Source organism: Neomonachus schauinslandi, chromosome 8 (assembly GCF_002201575.2).
Source record: "Neomonachus schauinslandi chromosome 8, ASM220157v2, whole genome shotgun sequence".
Lineage (NCBI taxonomy): Eukaryota > Metazoa > Chordata > Mammalia > Carnivora > Phocidae > Neomonachus > Neomonachus schauinslandi.
In genome coordinates, this window is record NC_058410.1 from 82,700,967 (window position 1) to 82,719,180 (window position 18,214).

An 18,214-nucleotide genomic window follows, 5' to 3' on the forward strand; every position below is an offset into this window, starting at 1 on the left:
ATTGGAATCACCTCACCAACATGAAGTAACCAGTTCTTTCAGAATTTTTTTAAATAGGAAGGATTGAATTTTAATATTCTGATTTATTAGCATTACAACTGATTTGCCCATTGCAATTTTTACTCCTGAAGAACTCAATTGGAAAGATAATCTAAACAAAACTGCTTCCTGCCCCCCCCGCCTTCAATTTCTAAGAGAAAAACCAGTGTAAGCGTTCCCTATTAATAGAGTACATAAAAAAATGAAAAGTCAGCTATCCCTCAACAAAAGGATTAATCATAGTTTCTCTAAAAATAGCAAATTCTCATGTCTCATCTTAAATATGGTTGACTTTGTATAAAACTTTAGAAACACATCCATTGGAAAAATACGGTATTGCTGTATTAATTAGCAGGTTACCACGATGCCCTAGCACTTTCTGCTATCGAGATTCCATTGATCTCAGATTTTCTTTTCTCTTATGAAACAACAAGTTATTTTCTAAGCCAGCATATCTTTCCTTAGTCAGAAAATATGAATGTATGTGTGGACAGAATTCTGACCAAACGGGTTACCAGGAAGGGCTGACTCAACAGAGCTGTGGCTAGACATCTTAGTTAGAAGAATAGATTTGAACCTTAATCTTTTAATCTGCCTGAGTCATTCAATTTTAAGTTGCTTTGCATGCACTTTTAGCTTATTTCTGAAGGTCGTTCTGTTTCTTGTGCTTCTTGTGTGTTTAGCCAGCTGATTTATTATCTGCTTCACTGGTATTTTACAACATTTGCAAAATTTGGTCTAATTTCCCTGAAGTTAAAGAGACAAACTACGACGTATCTTCTTTCTGTGTATTTAAATTTTATCTGTCAGTCTTTTCCAGGCTTTTCCACAGAGGCAACATTACTTATATCTTTTTTTTTTTTAATAAGGCTGCTTTTTCAGCTCCCCTACAGCAAGTAAATGAAAGATTGATAAAGAAAATGTCATATAATTTGTAATCAGCAGTTGACAACTTCACATATTATATACTAATCATTGAAATGGCTCCTACGGGGATGTCTGGGTGGCTCAGTCGGTTAAGCATCTGCCTTCAGCTCAGGTCACCTGGGATTGAGCCCCACGTCGGGCTCTTTGCTCAGTGGGAGTTGGCTTCTCCCTCTCCCTCTGTCGCTCCCCCTGCTCGTGCTCTCTGTGTCAAATAAATAAATAAAATCTTTTTTTAAAAAAATGACTTTTAGAATTAAGTAAAACTGTACTCAAAAGCTTTTTTTTTTTTAAGATTTTATTTATTTATTTAATTGACAGAGAGAGACAGCGCGAGAGAGAACACAAGCAGGGGGAGTGGGAGAGGGAGAAGCAGGCTTCCCGCGGAGCAGGGAGCCCGATGTGGGGCTCAATCCCAGGACCCTGGGATCATGACCTGAACTGAAGGCAGACGCTTAACCGACTGAGCCCCTACAGGGGCACCTGGGATGCTCAGGTCATGATCCCAGGGTTCTGGGATCGAGCCCCACATTGGGCTCCCTGCTCAGCAGAGAGCCTGCTTCTCCCTTTCCCTCTGCCTGCGGCTCTGCTTACTTGTGCTATCTCTCTGTCAAATAAATAAATTTAACAAAATCTTTAAAAATAAAAATAAATAACACCCACGTCCTTGTGGATATGTTCCAAGAATTACCCAATTATTAGGTTATAAAGCACTGAGGAAATTTTAACTCTGCTGTGAAAACAATTGAGTGCATACTAGCATATAAACATGACAGAAAGCTGCACATTTACCTATCTTGTTTTGTTTATGTCTTGATCACTATCCGAGGACATCTGATAGTACAGATGCTTAAAGTTAACAGGATATGGGAAAGTATGTTCAGACTATCCATTTTTTAAATTCCTTCCTAAAAATATTATTGCTCTTCCCCTGGAATATATTAATCATATACCACTTGCTCTCTAGAAAATATAAATAAAAACTATGTCCTCTAACTTCCATAATTGTTAGAGAAATATTTATACTTGCCTTGGATGATAATTAAGAAATGTTTCCTTCAAGGTACATTTTACTCATAAACTCCTTGAAGGCAGAAACCGTGTTTATACATCTTGTATACCCCCTTAGCAACCAGGACATAATATGAAGCTCCATAAATATTTTTTTCATAAATATTTCTTAGGCTGTTCTCTCTGCTAAGGGCTGGGAATGAAAAGTAAGTAAGTCAAGGTTGCTGTTCTCAAGGAATGACACACACTAGTAAACTTAGATAACTCTAGCACAATTTGCTTTAATAAAAAAATGGAAAAGGGAGAGATTGTCAAGGAATCTTTAAAGAAAAGATGACATTTTAGTCCAAGGACAAATAAGAACTCATTATACACAGAAGAAGCAAACAGGTAGAGGGAACAACACAAGGAAAACATTGTATGTATAAGGTTCTGTGAGTAGTCTGATGTGTAAAGCACAGAGCAGATGGCGAGAAGTGCTGGAAACTGAGACTGGAAATGGGGCCAGTTTGTAAAGGTCTCGTGTTCTATACCAAAGAATTTGGATTTTATCCTAGAGATAAATGGTCTCCAAAGTGGGGTGCACTCGCCCAAGAGCATATGCAAAATTATTCCAGGAAAAATCATAACATCTCTATTTACCTTTTCTCATCCTTTTATATTTTGAGTGTTTGATGAGTGTAGCGTGTGTGTGTGTGATTTATAAAGAAAAATACAGGGGCTCCTGGGTGGCTCAGTCGGTTAAGCATCTGACTTTGGCTCAGGTCATCATCTCGGTGTCCTGGGATCAAGCCCTGTGTCAGGCTCCCTGCTCAGCAGGAAGTTGGCTTTTTCCTCTCTTTCTGCTCCCCCCAGCTCATGCTTTCTCTCTCTCTCTCTCAAATAAATAAAATCTTTTTTAAAAAAAGAAAATGAAAAATACACATGTTGGGTGCATATTCACAATTTTTACTGATGGAGTACACAATCAAAAAATGTGAAAGACCTAGGCAATAAGCTGCCATTGAAGAGGTTTTTTTTTTTAAAGGTAATAGTATCAGATCTATATTTTAGAGAGATAACATTGAGGTACATACAGATGATACAGGGAAAAGGAGAAATTTTTTTCAGCTTCATTGAGATATTGACATATATGTAAGTTTAAGGTGTTTAATTTTGATGATTTGATACATGTATATGGTACAGTTAGTTAACAGTTCTACCCTCTCACATAATTACCTTTGTGTATGTGTGTAGTGATAACATTTAAGATCTACTCTTAACTTTTAATTATATAACACAGTATTGGGTTTTTAAAATATTTTTTACAGATTTTATTTATTGGGACTCCTGGGTGGCTCAGTCGTTGAGTGTCTGCCTTCGGCTCAGGTCATGATCCCAGGGTCCTGGGATCAAGCCCCACATCAGGCTCCCTGCTCCGCGGGAAGCCTGCTTCTCCCTCTCCCACTCCCCCTGCTTGTGTTGCCTCTCTCGCTGTGTCTCTCTTTGTCAAATAAATAAAATCTTAAAAAAAAAAGATTTTATTTATTTATTTATTTATTTGAGAGAGAGAAGGAGAGACAGTGAGAGATTACAAGCAGGGAGGAGAGGGAAAAGCAGCCTCCCTGCAGAGCAAGGAGCCCGATGTGGGGCTCAATCCCAGGACCCTGGGATCATGACCTGAGTTGAAGGCAGACGCTTAACCAACTGAGCCACCCCGGTGCCCCCACAGTATTGTTAATTATAGTCACCATGCTATACATTAGGTCCCCAGAACTTATTCATCTTATAACTGGGAGTTTGTACCCTTTGACTGACATCTCCTCTATTTTCCTTCCTACCCCCAGCCCCTGGCAACCAACATTCTACTCTTTCTAGGAGTTCAACCTTTTTAGATCTTGAATATATGTGATACAGTATTTGTCTTTCTCTGCTTAACTTATTTCATTTAGCATAATGCCTTCAAGGTCTATCTATGTTGTCACAAAAGGCAGAATTCCCTTCTTTTTATGGCTAAAAAATATTCCATATTCTTCCATATTCATATTCCATATTCATATTCCATATTCATTTCCATATGCCATTATATATACATGACATAGATGATAGATAGATAATAGATATCACATTTTCTTTATTCATTCATCTGTTGATAAACCCTTAGATTGTTTCTAGATCTTGGCTATTGTGAATTAACATTGCAAAAAAAAAAAAAAAAAGCTGCAATGAGCATAAGGGTGCAGATACCTCTTTGAGATAGTGTTTTCACTTTCTTCAGATATACACCCAGAAGTGAGATTTCTGGATCATATGGTAGCTTTGTTTTTAATTTTTTAAGGAATCTCCATACTGTTTTCCACAGTGGCTATACCAGTTTGCATTCCCATCACCAATGGTGCATGAGGGTTCCTTTTATCTCCAATCCTCACCAACACTATCTCCTGTCTTCTTGGTGATAGGCATTCTGATCAATGTGAGGTGATATCTTATTGTGGTTTTGATTTATATTTCTTTGATGATCAGTGATGTTGAGCATCTTTTCATGTACCTGTCAGCAATTTACATGTCTTCTTTGGTAAAATGTCTACTTAAGTCCTTTGTCCATTTTTTTTTAAGATTTTATTTATTTATTTGACAGAGAGAGACACAGTGAGAGAGGGAACACAAGCAGGGGGAGTGGGAGAGGGAGAAGCTGGCTTCCCGCGGAGCAGGGAGCCTGATGCGGGGCTCCATCCCAGGACCCTGGGATCATGACCTGAGCCAAAGGCAGACGCTTAACAAATGAGCCACCCAGGCACCCCCTTTGTCCGTTTTTTAATCCTATTGTTTGGTTTCAGTTTTGCTATTGAGTTATATAAGTTCCTTTTATATTTGGATATTCACCCTTTACCAGATAGTTGGTTTGCAAATATTTTCTCCAGTTTCATAGGTTACCTTTTTATTTTTCTCATTGTTTCATTTGCTGTGCAGAGCTTTTCAGTTTGATATAGATCCACTTACTTATTTAATTTTCTTCTTGCTTGTGCTTTGGGTGTCACATCCAAAAACCATTACAATGACTGATGTCAGAGTTCTTCAAGGAATTTTACAGTTTCAGATCTCACATTTAAGTCTTTAATTCATTTCAAGTTAATTTTTACAAATAGTGTAAGATAGGGGTCCAATTTCATTCTTTTGTATGTAGTTATCCGCTTTTTCCAAAAACATTTATTAAACTATCCTTTTCCCACTGAGTATTCTTGGCTCCCTTGTCAAACAGTAGTTAACCATATACATAAGGGCTTATTTCTGGGCTCTCAATTCTTTTCTATTGGTCTATGTGTCTATTTTTAATGCCAGTACCATACTATTTTGATTACCATCACCTTGTAATAAAGTCTGAAATCAGGAATTTCAAAAAGATAATGAAAAAGAGAAGTATTTAAAAAAAAAGAAAAAGAGAAGTATTGAGAACAGAGTGGAGAGAAACCTTAGACTTAATGGAAATTATCTTTTAAAAATATTTTAACATTCCCCCTTAAATAATTACACTAAGTCATTGTTAATACTCCTGTATAAGTTACAGAGAAAAAAAATGGTCAGTGGAATTTAACTCACATAACCATGAGGAAAAGATCTCCAGATGGAGAAGAGTCTCTTTACAAATAATGATGGGATACAATTTAAAGAAAATAATTATTAAATCCTAGAGCTTCAAACCCATAAAATGACAAAGAATTTATAAATTAATCCACAGAAATCAATTCTCAGGTGATTAACTGTCAAGTTTGGCAAAAAAAAAAAAATTGAATAAAATATCTCAATAACCATTATAGCTCAATAATCATTATAATTTCTGATTTTTTATTTTAGAGAAAAATCTAGGATAAAGAAAGGATGATTTTGTAGGATCACATTGTTCATCCAAAAATTCCGTTATTAGTTTTAATATTTCCAAATCTAGTGATTCAAATATTTGTCCTTCCATTCAAGTTTTTACTCCCTATATATTACTGTCTATTTGAAATTCTCACCTTAGTAGTCTCACCAAGGCCAACATGATAAGACACTGTGAAACATGATAAGCACAGTGAAAGAACCAATGCTAGGAACTGCTCAGCCTGCAAAGATAAATAAGACTTGGTCCCAGGGCCTAGGAAACCCAAAGTCATAAAAGGGAACCAAGACAGTTACATAGCCAACTATTAACTACATAATTCCAAATAGAATGTGATATGTATTTTAAAAGAGGTATAATGAAAATCAAAAGGGAGTTCCTAACATGGGTAAGCTCATTTTGCAAAACAAACTTAACAATAAAAATTACAATAGCTGGGGCATCTGGGTGACTCAGTCGGTTAAGCATCTGCCTTCGGCTCAGGTCATGATCCCAGGGTCCTGGGATTGAGGCCCGCATCAGGCTCCTTGCTCAGCGGGGAGTCTGCTTCTCCCTCTGCCTGCCATTCCCCCTGCTTGTGCTCTCTTTCAAATAAATGAATAAAATCTTTAAAAAAAAAGAACTTTAAAATTTGAAGTATCTTTAAAAAAAATTACAATAGCTAACATATATTGAGACTTACTACCTACCATGTACTGTGATTTACATGCATTACATTATCTAATCCTTACAAAAACCCTTTGAGGTTGTTTCTACTATTTTCTTCATTTTATGGAGGAGGAAAACAGCTAGAATCTTTCGAACTTGGCACTCTACCCAGATGCTTCTTTTTCCATCCAAATACAGGATTCTGGGGAAGAGAAATAAACCCTCCCACGGTCTAGAGCTGTGTTGTCCAATATGGTAGCCCACCGCCACATGTGGTAATTGAACACTTGAAACATAGCTGGTCCTAATGATGACATGCTGTAAGTGCAAAATACACAGAGGTATGGAAGATTTAGTACTGGAAAAAGAATGTAACACATCCCACTAATAGTTTTATATTGATTAGATGTTGAATTGATAAAATTTTATATTATGTGTTAATTAATATATATTATAAAATTCATTTCACCTTTTTTTGTTTGTTTTTCAAGTTTTAATATTGCTACTAGAAAATTTAAATTATATATGTAGCTTTCACCATATTTCTATTGCACAGCATTGTTTTAGATTGTTGGTAAAGCAAAGAATTATTAACCAAAAAATAACAATGTCAACAACAATCTTCTGTGGTAGTGAGCCATCAGGAAGTAAATGCCAGAAGTAAGGGGGAAAAAAGGTATCATCTTATGCTTTAAAAAAAAAAAATCCTCTTGGGACACCTGGGTGGCTCAGTCGGTTAAGCATCTGCCTTTGGCTCAGGTCATGATCCCAGGGTCCTGGGATCAAATCCCACATCAGGCTCCTTGCTCAGTGGGGAGCCTGCTTCTCCCTCTGCCTGCTGCTCTCCCTGCTTGTGTGCTCTCTCTCTCTTGCTCACTCTCTCTCTCCAATAAATAAATAAAATCTTTTTTTAAAAATCCTCTTTAGGGGCACCTGGGTGGCTCAGTCATTAAGATCTGCCTTCGGCTCAGGTCGTGATCCCAGGGTCCTGGGATCAAGCCCCGCATCGGGCTCCCTGCTCCGCGGGGAGCCTGCTTCTCCTCTCCCACTCCCCCTGCTTGTGTTCCCTCTCTGGCTGTCTCTCTCCGTCAAATAAATAAATAAAATCTTAAAAGAAAAAATCTTTAGGGGGTGCCTGGGTGGTGCAGTTGGTTGAGCATCTGACTCTGAATCTGACTCTTGATTTCAGCTCCAGTGGTGATCTCAGGGTCCTTGGATTGGGCCCTGTACTGGGCGTGGAGCCTGCTTGGGATTCTCTCTCTCTCCCTTTCCCTCTGCCCCTCCCCACTGCACTCACGGGTCTCGCTCATTCTCTCTCAAATAAATAAATAAATAAATCTTTTTAAAAAAAAAATCCTCTTGAGGCGCCTGGGTGGCTCAGTTGTTAAGCATCTGCCTTCGGCTCAGGTCATGATCCCAGGGTCCTGGATCGAGCCCCACATCGGGCTCCCTGCTCTGCGGGAAGCCTGCTTCTCCCTCTCCCACACCCCCTGCTTGTGTTCCCTCTCTCGCTGTGTTTCTCTCTGTCAAATAAATAAATAAAATCTTTTTAAAAATATAATAAAAATTAAAATTAAAAAAATTAAAAGATCCTCTTTGGAATATTATAAAACAAAACAAAACAAAAGTACTTCCTCTGGGTTTAGAATCCATGAGAATGCAGTAGCTAGAAATATATCCAGCACCATGTTGGTTTCTAACATCATACATTCTGGAGAAATGGCAGGAGCAGAGGCTATACAGGATGAGCCTAGAATATCTTATTATACCAGAAAGTAAGGTAGAGCTCAAAAAAACACAACAATGGAGGCATGTGAAAGGGACATAGGAACCAACTGAAAGATTTTCCAATCACCAAGCTGGAACAATTCGAACAACAAAATAACATAGTATTGGATTATAACCCAAAGTACAAAATAATAACCATGGGCCCATAATAATATAACCAAATACTTGAATGAATAAGTAAATAAGGGAGAATAGACAAATCACCCATACAAAGGAATTCTGCCCCTCAAAGACTTGGGAAAGTCTTTGCCCCTACCCCTTAAGTGTAAGCTGCACTACTGACTTCCTTCCAAAGAGAAAAGTATGGAAAGGGAGGGGAGAAAAAGGAGTAACTTTACAGGGGGAAAATCTGACAGAGATCATCTCAGGTATGTGATGAAGCTTAATATCACTAGTGATATCATTAGTGATAAGTTATATCGACAGCACATTCCCTTCATATTATATGATGAGCATGGCGTTTTACCTCTGCGGTCCTCCTCCCCAAAAACCATAACCCCAGTTCATTTATAAGAAAAACATTAAACCCAAATTGAGAGACTTTCTACAAAACCTACCAGTACTCTACAAAATTGCCAAGCTCAGTAAAAACCAAGAAAGTCTGAGAAACTGTCAGTCTACAGGAGCGTAAGGAGACACAATGACTAAATGTAATGTTGTCATCCTGGATGGAAACCTAGGACAGAAAAAGAACATTAGGGGGCGCCTGGGTGGCTCAGTTGGTTAAGCGACTGCCTTCGGCTCAGGTCATGATCCTGGAGTCCCTGGATCGAGTCCCGCATCGGGCTCCCTGCTCGGCAGGGTGCCTGCTTCTCCCTCTGACCCTCCCCCCTCTCATGTGCTCTCTCTCTCTCATTCTCTCTGTCTCAAATAAATAAATAAAATCTTTAAAAAAAAAAAAAGAACATTAGGTAAAAACAAAGGAATCTAAAGTATGAACTTCAGTTAATAATAACCTATCAATATAGCTAATCAGTTGTGAGCAATGTCTCATACTATTGTAAGATCTTAACAGGTCAAATCAGGTAAAGGGTAGGGAGCACTCACTGTACTATCTCAGCAACTTTCCTATAAACCTAAAACTCTTAAAATAAAACGTGTATTAAAAGAAAAAAAAGGACCTCTTCTGGTTTGAAATCTTTCATTATCTGTTAGAATCTTTATTCCCTGGTCCAAGTCTTCTATAAAGTTGCTATTCATAATGTGGTCACCTGTGAGTTTCTTAGCAATACAGAATCTCAGGCCCATCCCAGATGCATTAGTCAGTGTTCTCCAGAGAAGCAGAACCAATAGAAAGAGAGAGAAAGACAGAGTGTGTGTGTGTGTGTGTGTGTGTGTGTGTGTGTGTGTAAAGTTATATAAGGAATTGGCTCATGCAATTATGATGGCTGGGAAGTCAAATCTGCAGTGTGAGCTAGCAGCCCAAAGACCCAGGAGAGCACGTGGTTGCAAATCAAGTCTAAAGGCAGTCACTGGACAACTCCCCCTTGGTCGGGGAGGGGGTCTTTTGTTCTATTCAGGCCTTAAATTGAATAAATTCAACCCACATTCTGGAAGAGTTCTGTTAACCTCGTCCAAAAACACCCTCCAGGTTGTCAATGCCAGACCTGATAAATCAGAATCTGCATTTTAAAAAGATCTGCTGGGTGATTTCACGCATATTCAAGTTTAAGTGGCATTGCTGTAGAAGACTCCTAAAGGGCCAGAATCCCTCCTTAAAGATCTTAAACTATACATGGTAATTTCACTAACTCAGAAACTAGGCTTGATTTGTTGTTGTTTTAACTTGATAACTCTCCTAGCATTTATTGATCCGGAAGTGAGGGATGCCTTCAGAAACCTCCACTCTCTGTGCTGGGTGAGGGTAACCCTCCCATTTGTTCCCGTGGACCTCACCAAGCTTCTGACCCGGTTTTTTTTAAATTACTGTCCTGTGAGTCTTCCCAGCTACAATGAGCTCCCCAAGGGCATCTACCACATCTTATTTTTCCTATCTCCAGGTCTCTATTACTCACGATAACAGCCAAACTGAAGTCTGGCGTCAGGACTGCAGGCCCACATCTGTCCCATTCCCACTGCCCCATCCCCCAACCCTCCCAAGAGAGACTGTACATTTTCCTCTTTCTCAGGCAGCATATGCCAGAAGTTACTATTCGAATTAGATCTGGGGAGACATTACACACAGATTACTCTATAGGTTGAAGCAGATGAAATTGACAATATTGGCTTTTTTGACCCACAAAATCAGCGATTTCCTAGGACTGAACAGTATGTTTCCATTTAGTGTTTTTCCTTCGCAAAAACTACGTTAGGGACAATATGCTGTCACGGGTAGATAGTACCAGGATTGCTAATATTCATGACAATTTACTATTGATAAATTAACGTCAAATACACACCATCCACTTCCCAACTTCGATCCCAGCCCTCCCCTTAATTATGCGCGATTCAAGTCCTCGCAGCCGCCTCCAGGGTCCCACTCATCCCGGAGGGGCAGCCCCTACGCTTTTCAAGGGAGCACAAGAGGGGAGAGCGTTGTTCCTCAGAACGACGGCGATCTGGCATGCCCAAAACCCAAGGGGCGAGATAACTCAACTCCCACCGCGCCCCACCAGGCCACAACGCCCCGAATTCTGCCTTTCCCCACCCAACCCCTCCACAGTTGCCCGAACCTAAGATGGCGGCGGGGGCGGAGTCGGTGCGGCCGCCTCTAGGCGGGACCGCGGTGACAGAACGCAGCCGAGGGGCGGTGCCAGCGGCACCACCCCGCCCCGCCAGCGCGGCCCGGGCCTTCGGCTGTCCGGCCCCCGCTCTCCTTTCTGCCGGTATCGCCGTCCTGCTTCTCGGAGGCGTCATGAGGTCCCCGATTGGGGGCCTGGCCTCGAGCGATGGCGAGGAGGGCTCAGATAGGACGCCCCTCCTGCAGAGCACCCCGCGGGTTGAAGCCGGTGAGCAGCGGAGCTGTCCCAGGGCGGGGGTGGCCAGGATACCCGCGCCCTTGGCCGATGGGACCAGAGCTGCTTAGGCGTGAGGGGTCTTGAGGAAGGGAAGCGAAGGCGCGAGGGAACTCGAGGAGGGGGAGTCCGTTCAGGGCCCCGCTTAGCCCCCGCCTGCCCCGGTGCCCAAAAGCCGCTCTGGGGTCTGGCGGGGACCGTGAGGCCGGGCCGGGCTGGAGACTCGGGTGGGGCCTCGGCAGGTGCAGCTCCGCGGGGTCTGGGCAGGGACAGCGGGGCGCCGCCCGCTCTGGACTCCTGGCAATTCTCGATAATATCGAGCGGGGAACCCCATGTTAGAATGTATTGTAGGAGAACCTGTGAATCAGTGGGCAAAGGGCCGAGCGGAAGACCCGGAGTAAGAGCAAACTGGGAGAAAACCCTGCAGATCGGTGGGCAAAGGGTTGGACGGAGCTGCTAGCTCTTTCTCTCTGTCACCGCCAGGTTTCCTCAACTGCCGCCCGCCGGCATGTAATCTGGTAGCGCCTTGGGCGAGGAGCTGAGACCGAGGAGGACTGAGGTTAACATTTGTGTGTATGTGGAGGAAAACTATTGCATAAGCCAGCGAATATCTTGAATTTTTTTTTCCGTATGGTAGTCTACGGTTACATCGTAGCAGGTCTACGATTTAAGTTAGAAAACAGTTATCTTCAAGATAGAATATCTATAAAGTTCTAAGATAATTTGCCAAAGGTCTTGCAGCAAATAGAAAAGGAAGTACTTCACAACGTATCTTCCCTGAATTTGGAGAAATTAAAATATATTGCTATTTAATACTTTTATAAATGTAACTTCTTTAAAAATAATTAAAACTAAAGAACAAATCCATTTGTACGCGTTCTATAGTTTCAAAGATGTGTGCATGAGAAACAGAGTTGAATTAGAAATTTGACTTTTCCTGACCAAGAACAGGATCGTCCTGTGGTATCTTTTTTGTTTTTAACATTACCAGATGGTGGCAGTAGATGTGGCAACCTAAGAGCTCCATCCGGCCGCTGGGAGCTTATTTTAGAGGACGCTCAGTGTAAATACTGTACCAGTGACATTAGACCTGGAAGTTGGACTTAGTTCCATAAACTGAGCTTTTTCTGTGGCATACACTGTTAGATTTCTAAAATCTTCTGTAAAATAATCTAGTATGGAAATACAGAAACAAATGCCATCAAGATATTCCCTAGAGACTATCATATTCTGTTGCAGTTGAGAAAATATATACAGCTGTACTTCATCCATGCCTAAGTGTATAGGGTTTTTTTGTTTTTTGTTTTTTTTAAAGATTTTATTTCTTTATTTGAGAGAGAGAGAGAATGAGAGAGAAAGCACATGAGAGGGGGGAGGGTCAGAGGGAGAAGCAGACTCCCCGCTGAGCAGGGAGCCTGATGCGGGACTCGATCCAGGGACTCCAGGATCATGACCTGAGCCAAAGGCAGTCGCTTAACCACCTGAGCCACCCAGGCGCCCTAAGTGTATAGTTTCGATTTTTCAGGAGAGAAAGGCCAACAAAATGTCAGTGGTAACATTTTACAGTAGTAAAAAGACCTTAGAAACTAACCACCCTCTGGTGATGCATCATTTTATACATAGACAACCAAGGGCCACAGAGATTACATTCCCAAAGGTTGCAGCATGTAGCCACATTTGTGTTATATTTGAGAAATTCCTATTTGAAAAATGCTTAATCGTTTTTACTTGATCCATTACAAATTTGAGAGTTCCCCATCCATGGTGAATACGAGGACCTGGTTTTATGTTTCTTTACTAAGAGCTAAACTTAAGATATGTTTCTTTAGTGTTAAGAATTAATGCCTCTCAGGTTGATGTAATATGATGGAATTTTCAGTAACCCAACTGTGGTTACCCCTCAAGCATTTGCTTTTACTCAGCCTGGTCGATTTCAGAAATGCACACCAAAATGATGGGAGAAGGCTGGTTCAACACTGATAAACAATAGGAAGTCTATAGATTTTTCTGCCTAATTTAGGTAGGAGGAAGGGAGGGAACTAAGCAAGGAAGAGCAAAGCTTCCCCTCCCACACATAAAAATTCTTCATTCCTCACACTTTATACCAGTTGAGGGTTTGCTTTTGAATGAATGACATGTGTCTTGCATTTGATTAAGTGGATTTTCAAAATACTGTTGCACCAAAAATGTACTCATTTGTGTTAGGAAAAAAATCAACTGTAGGGCTTCTAAGACATTTCTTTGTGTTTAAAAACAGAGCATAGATTTGAAGCCAGAGTCCCTAACTGCCAAACCCAGCTCTACTAACTAGGTGTGTGAGCTTTAGCAATTACCTAAGCTCTCTGTACTTTCCTTATCAATAAATCAGGGAAAATAATATACCTAATTTACAGGGTTATTGTGAGGATTAAATGAGCTAATAGGAAGTGCTTAGAAGAGTTTGGCACATAGTAAATGTTAGTTACTATTACTATTATTATTATTATCATTATTTTCAACGAAGGCCATTTAGATTTTGCATTCCTCAGAGAAGCTGGGCACGGCAAAATGAGGTCCCCATTCTTCATGGTCACACTGTATTGGAACTTGTGATTTCTAGCTTGTAATATAGGTCATTCTGTGCTTTGTTTTCATTGATGGGGTGTTTTGTTTGTTTGGGGTTTTGCCTCTACTACTCTGTTGGGGAGGTTACATTCAGGATTCAGTTACACAAGCATTGAGTTTCGCAAATACACTTCTTGTGTGAATATAGTCTTAAATGTAAGATTCGGAGTGCTGGTAGAGAGCAACCACATTACAGAACAAAGGCAAATGGCCTTGGATCATTGGATCATTTGGTCATATTACAATAGTAACTGAATCCATTTTAAGGGAATTTGGTGTTTTCACATAAACGGGTATTAATTTGGGAGCTAAGAATACATAAGGATCTATCAGGAATTAATTGTCCATAAGACAGAGTAAGACTAGTTGAATATTACCCTTTCTTTTTAAAAAGATTTTTATTTATTTATTTATTTATTTGAGAGAGAGTGCGCACAAGAGGGGGTACGGTCAGAGGGAGAAGCAGACTCCCTGCTGAGCAGGGAGCCCGATGCGGGACTTGATCCCGGGCCAAAGGCAGTCACTTAACCAACTGAGCCACCCAGGCGCCCTGAATATTACCCTTTTTAAACACAAAACATATTGTATTCATGTTAGAAAAGAAATCTTTTTTCTTTTTTGGAAGATTTTTTTTTTTAAGTAATCTCTATGCCCAACATGGGGCTCGAATTCACAACACAGAGATCAAGAGTCACATGCTTTACCAACTGAGCCAGCCAGGCGCCCCAATAGGAAGTCTTTTTTAATGCAATTCCTGGGCCAAGGGGGCTCACTATGTCCAGTGCCCACCCTCCTCTAGGAAAAATCGTCATCTGTGTGGGTCAGTGCTCCTAACCATCGATTTTCAACCTCAGTCTCAGCCCCTCACTATTCAGTACTCCTTTCTCCTCCCCACTGCCAAACCCTTCCACAATGAATAAATACCCTGCATTCTAGGGTTTTCACCAGCCTTCCCTCCACCCACATCATTGCTTCAACAGAAACCTGGCCTTCTGGGCATATCATTCTCACTCCTCACTGCTGCCTCAAGGGGTGATTATTTTCTCTTGCCCTGTGCTAATTGATGAGAGTGACTCTTCCTTATTCCACATGGATGATGCTTCCAGACAGTTACCCCTCTACTCTCAATGCCTGGTGACTTCCTACTCATTGATGAAGACTCTGTATAAATGTTCTTTCTCCAAGAGGCCTTCCCTGACCCCCACCCCACACATACACACACACAAGCAGCTTAATGTGACTCCTTTGCCCCTTGTTACATACATATATTGTAGTACTTTATCTTATTGGTATAAATTTCTCCAGGGTGAACAGGAAAGGAATTCATTTTTGCTGAGTGCTTATCATAACTGCCCTAGAGTATTTCATTTAATCTACACACAACCCAGTGAGGTGGTTATTATTTGCCTCATTTTAGAGCCAAGAAACCTGAGAATGAAAACTATTTTTTTTAAGATTTTACTTATTTGTTTATTTGAAAGAGAAAGAGAGGACACGAGTAGGGGGAAGAGCAGAGGGAGAGGGATAAGCAGACTGTGTGCTGAGCAGGGAGCCCGATGCGGGGCTCGATCCCAGGACCCCGAAATCATGACCTGAGCCAAAACCAAGAGTCAGATGTACGCTCAACCCACTGGGCCACCCAGATGCCCTGAGAATGAAAACTATTAAATAACTTCCCCCAAAGACACATGGCCGGTGAGATTCAGGACTGAGATTCATTCCCAGGTCTGCTTCTCTCTAAATTAGCCTGTGTTCTTTCAACTACACCCACTCCACATTCCTAAATTTAAACCATATTTTAGAAGCTGATGTTTGTTTTGATGGGTGCTCTGTTCATTATGCAAGCATGATTTTGCTTTGAACTTGATTTCAGTGTGACGGATGCTTGATGGATGTTCTCTGTCTTCATAATGCAAGCATTCTTTTGTTGGACCAATTTCAAACATTATCCAGATTCACTGGCACATTTTGTCTTAACACCATGCGTTTTTGAAATAAAATTTTTCTGACTGATTCTTAAGCAACAGCCATTTTTATAAAGTAGTGACCATATATTTTTAATATCTCTTACGACCTCATAGCTATATACTTTGCGACATCTGTGTTGGCTTTTTATTTTCTGATTATTGACTGTGCCCCAAAAAGTTAAAATTGCCTGACCCATAACTTCTAGGTCAGTTTTTCAAGTAATATCAAGCTGCTTGCCCCACATCTTCATAGGATAAGGTATAATCACAGTCCAATGAAACATCTCATGGGGAGAAGCTGATTACAGTAAAATAAGGTAACTGCAAATAGGATAGAGAGAAGTAATAACATTACAGGTCACAATGGCATAAAATAAAGTTGTCTAGACTAGTAAATTGAATTACTAGTAACTTCATCCCTCCCTTTCACTTACTCCCACATCTAATAGGTAGGCAAGGCCTGTCAGTTCTGTTTTTAAATTTATCTCAAATCTGCCCATTTCTGGGGTGCCTGGGTGGCTCAGTCAGTTAAGCATCTGACACTTGATTTCAGCTCAGGTCTTGATCTCATGGGTCCTGGTTTGAGCCCCCAGGCTCCTCCTTGCTCAGTGCTTCTCCCTCTCCTTCTGCCTCTCCCCTGCTCATGCTCTCTCTCTTTGTGTATCTGTCTCAAATGAATAAATAAAATCTTTAAAAAAAAAAAAAAAGGATCTGCCCATTTCCCGGGAAAACAATAGTCCCATAAATGATCTTACAGAGTCTACATCTTCTACTACCATTCACACTCCTCCCCCTTTGTAATCTCCACACGGCAACCAGAGAAGCTCTTGAAACCATAAATGACCTACTGTCATTCCTCTGCTGAAATAGATAATGAACTCTGTCAATAGTACCTTGGCAAAGCACACAGTACATGTATCTGGAGTTTTCTTGTTCCAAGTTACTCCAAGTAACACACTTTGGTTGTCCAAATTTGGCAAGATTATGAGTCCACCATCCAGACTTATGTGTATTACTCTCCCACACAGAGCGATGATAAAGAAAACACGCCTCACACTATCCAAAAGTCTCTTAACTAGGCAGCAGCCCATATGGTTGGAGCAGAAAGCAAATGTATCTAGATTCAGTTAACAGAGACGGCACATATGGAGCCTTAGAAATACAGTTCTCACAGGTCAAGATCTCACTATGGCAGTGGTGCCATAATTCTAATAGCTGTACTCCTCCAAAAGGAGTCGAGAATGCCACATGACAAGTTCTCTGGTAAATGATGTAAACCCTGCACAGAGGAAAAATTGATTGCAGTTGTTAAGTGTGTGAGGGCTTCTCGAAAAGTGAGGTGGATCATAATATGTTAATATATCCCTAAGTAGAGCTGTGCCATATTCACTAATGCTTCAGTCTGAATCAGTACTAAGACCTTTGTACTCTGAAAAATGTACTGTTGCTTGAGGTTGGGTCAATGAAAGCACCAGGATTCCTGAGCAGGGGAAACACATGCACATATAGAGAGTTAGTAGGTCATTACCAAATAAAAGCATACATATATTCATGCATATGTATTTAACTTTAGATTGTCATTACCAAGTAAAATAGACATTCGTGTCTTTCGACAGCTATTTATTAAACACTCAGTGTTTGCCAAATTTACAGGTGTAAAACCTTGGATTAGCCACTCTCTCTCTGTCACTAAGGGACCAATCAACCTTAACTTCCTAAATTCCTGTCCCCTCTCCGATTCTGCAACTCAGCAAAAGAAGAAAAAGACCAAATAATGTGCATACGCCTGTAATTGAAGTAAAAAATAGATCAAAATGCCTCCTCTTACATGATCTTTCATTGGTTCCTCCAACCAATTCCGCCTTCCCTTTTTTTTAATCCCTGTGTTACATTCACTTGCTTACTTTTTTTAAATGTGGGCCCTTTAAGCATGTTCAACTGAGCAACTGTCACAGATGCTGCAACTGTCATAGATTCTGCAAGTTTGCTTCTGGATTCTTAAATACATTTAGTTTAGGTGGGCCTTAAGTATTAATCATGGCTTCTGATTCAAACCCAGCCTCCGAGGATACTTTTCAAGGTAAGAAATTTATCAAGAGGGGTTTCATACGCTAGCCTTGGCAGGAAACTTTTCGTGCTGTGCTACCCTTACAGTGAGATGGCTACTAATCCATAGTCCACAGTTTCGGTGCTTTGCTGTAGTCAGTACTCTAGTACTGATTGGCCATATTTTAGATAGTTTTTCAGAAATAATGTGCCATTAAACCCCTTAACTGTTTTTCTTGAATCTTTGTCAACTGACAGGGATTAGGGATTCAGTTTTGACTCTGTAATGGAGATTTTTCTTTTTTTTAAAGAGAGAGAGAGAGCATGTGCACACAAGCGGGGGGGGGGGGGGGGGGGGGGGGGGGGGGGGGGGGGGG

General features: G+C 40.7%; 1 protein-coding gene across 8 annotated transcripts in view; it reads left to right on the forward strand.

The window, feature by feature from the left end:
* The first annotated feature begins 11,049 nt into the window (after nucleotides 1–11,049).
* SLC17A5 (solute carrier family 17 member 5) overlaps nucleotides 11,050–18,214 on the forward strand; it is a 48,676-nt gene continuing 41,511 nt past the window's right edge. For 5 of the 8 annotated variants that reach the window (XM_021693170.2, XM_044917277.1, XM_044917275.1 and 2 more), the window contains exon 1: nucleotides 11,050–11,214. In XM_021693170.2, the coding sequence (XP_021548845.1) occupies nucleotides 11,121–11,214 (94 nt within the window). In that variant the 5' untranslated portion in view covers nucleotides 11,050–11,120. Of the gene's footprint in view, nucleotides 11,215–17,850; nucleotides 17,872–18,214 lie in introns of all 8 variants that reach the window. The other 3 variants (XM_044917279.1, XM_044917280.1, XM_044917274.1) reach the window with 2 other exon arrangements.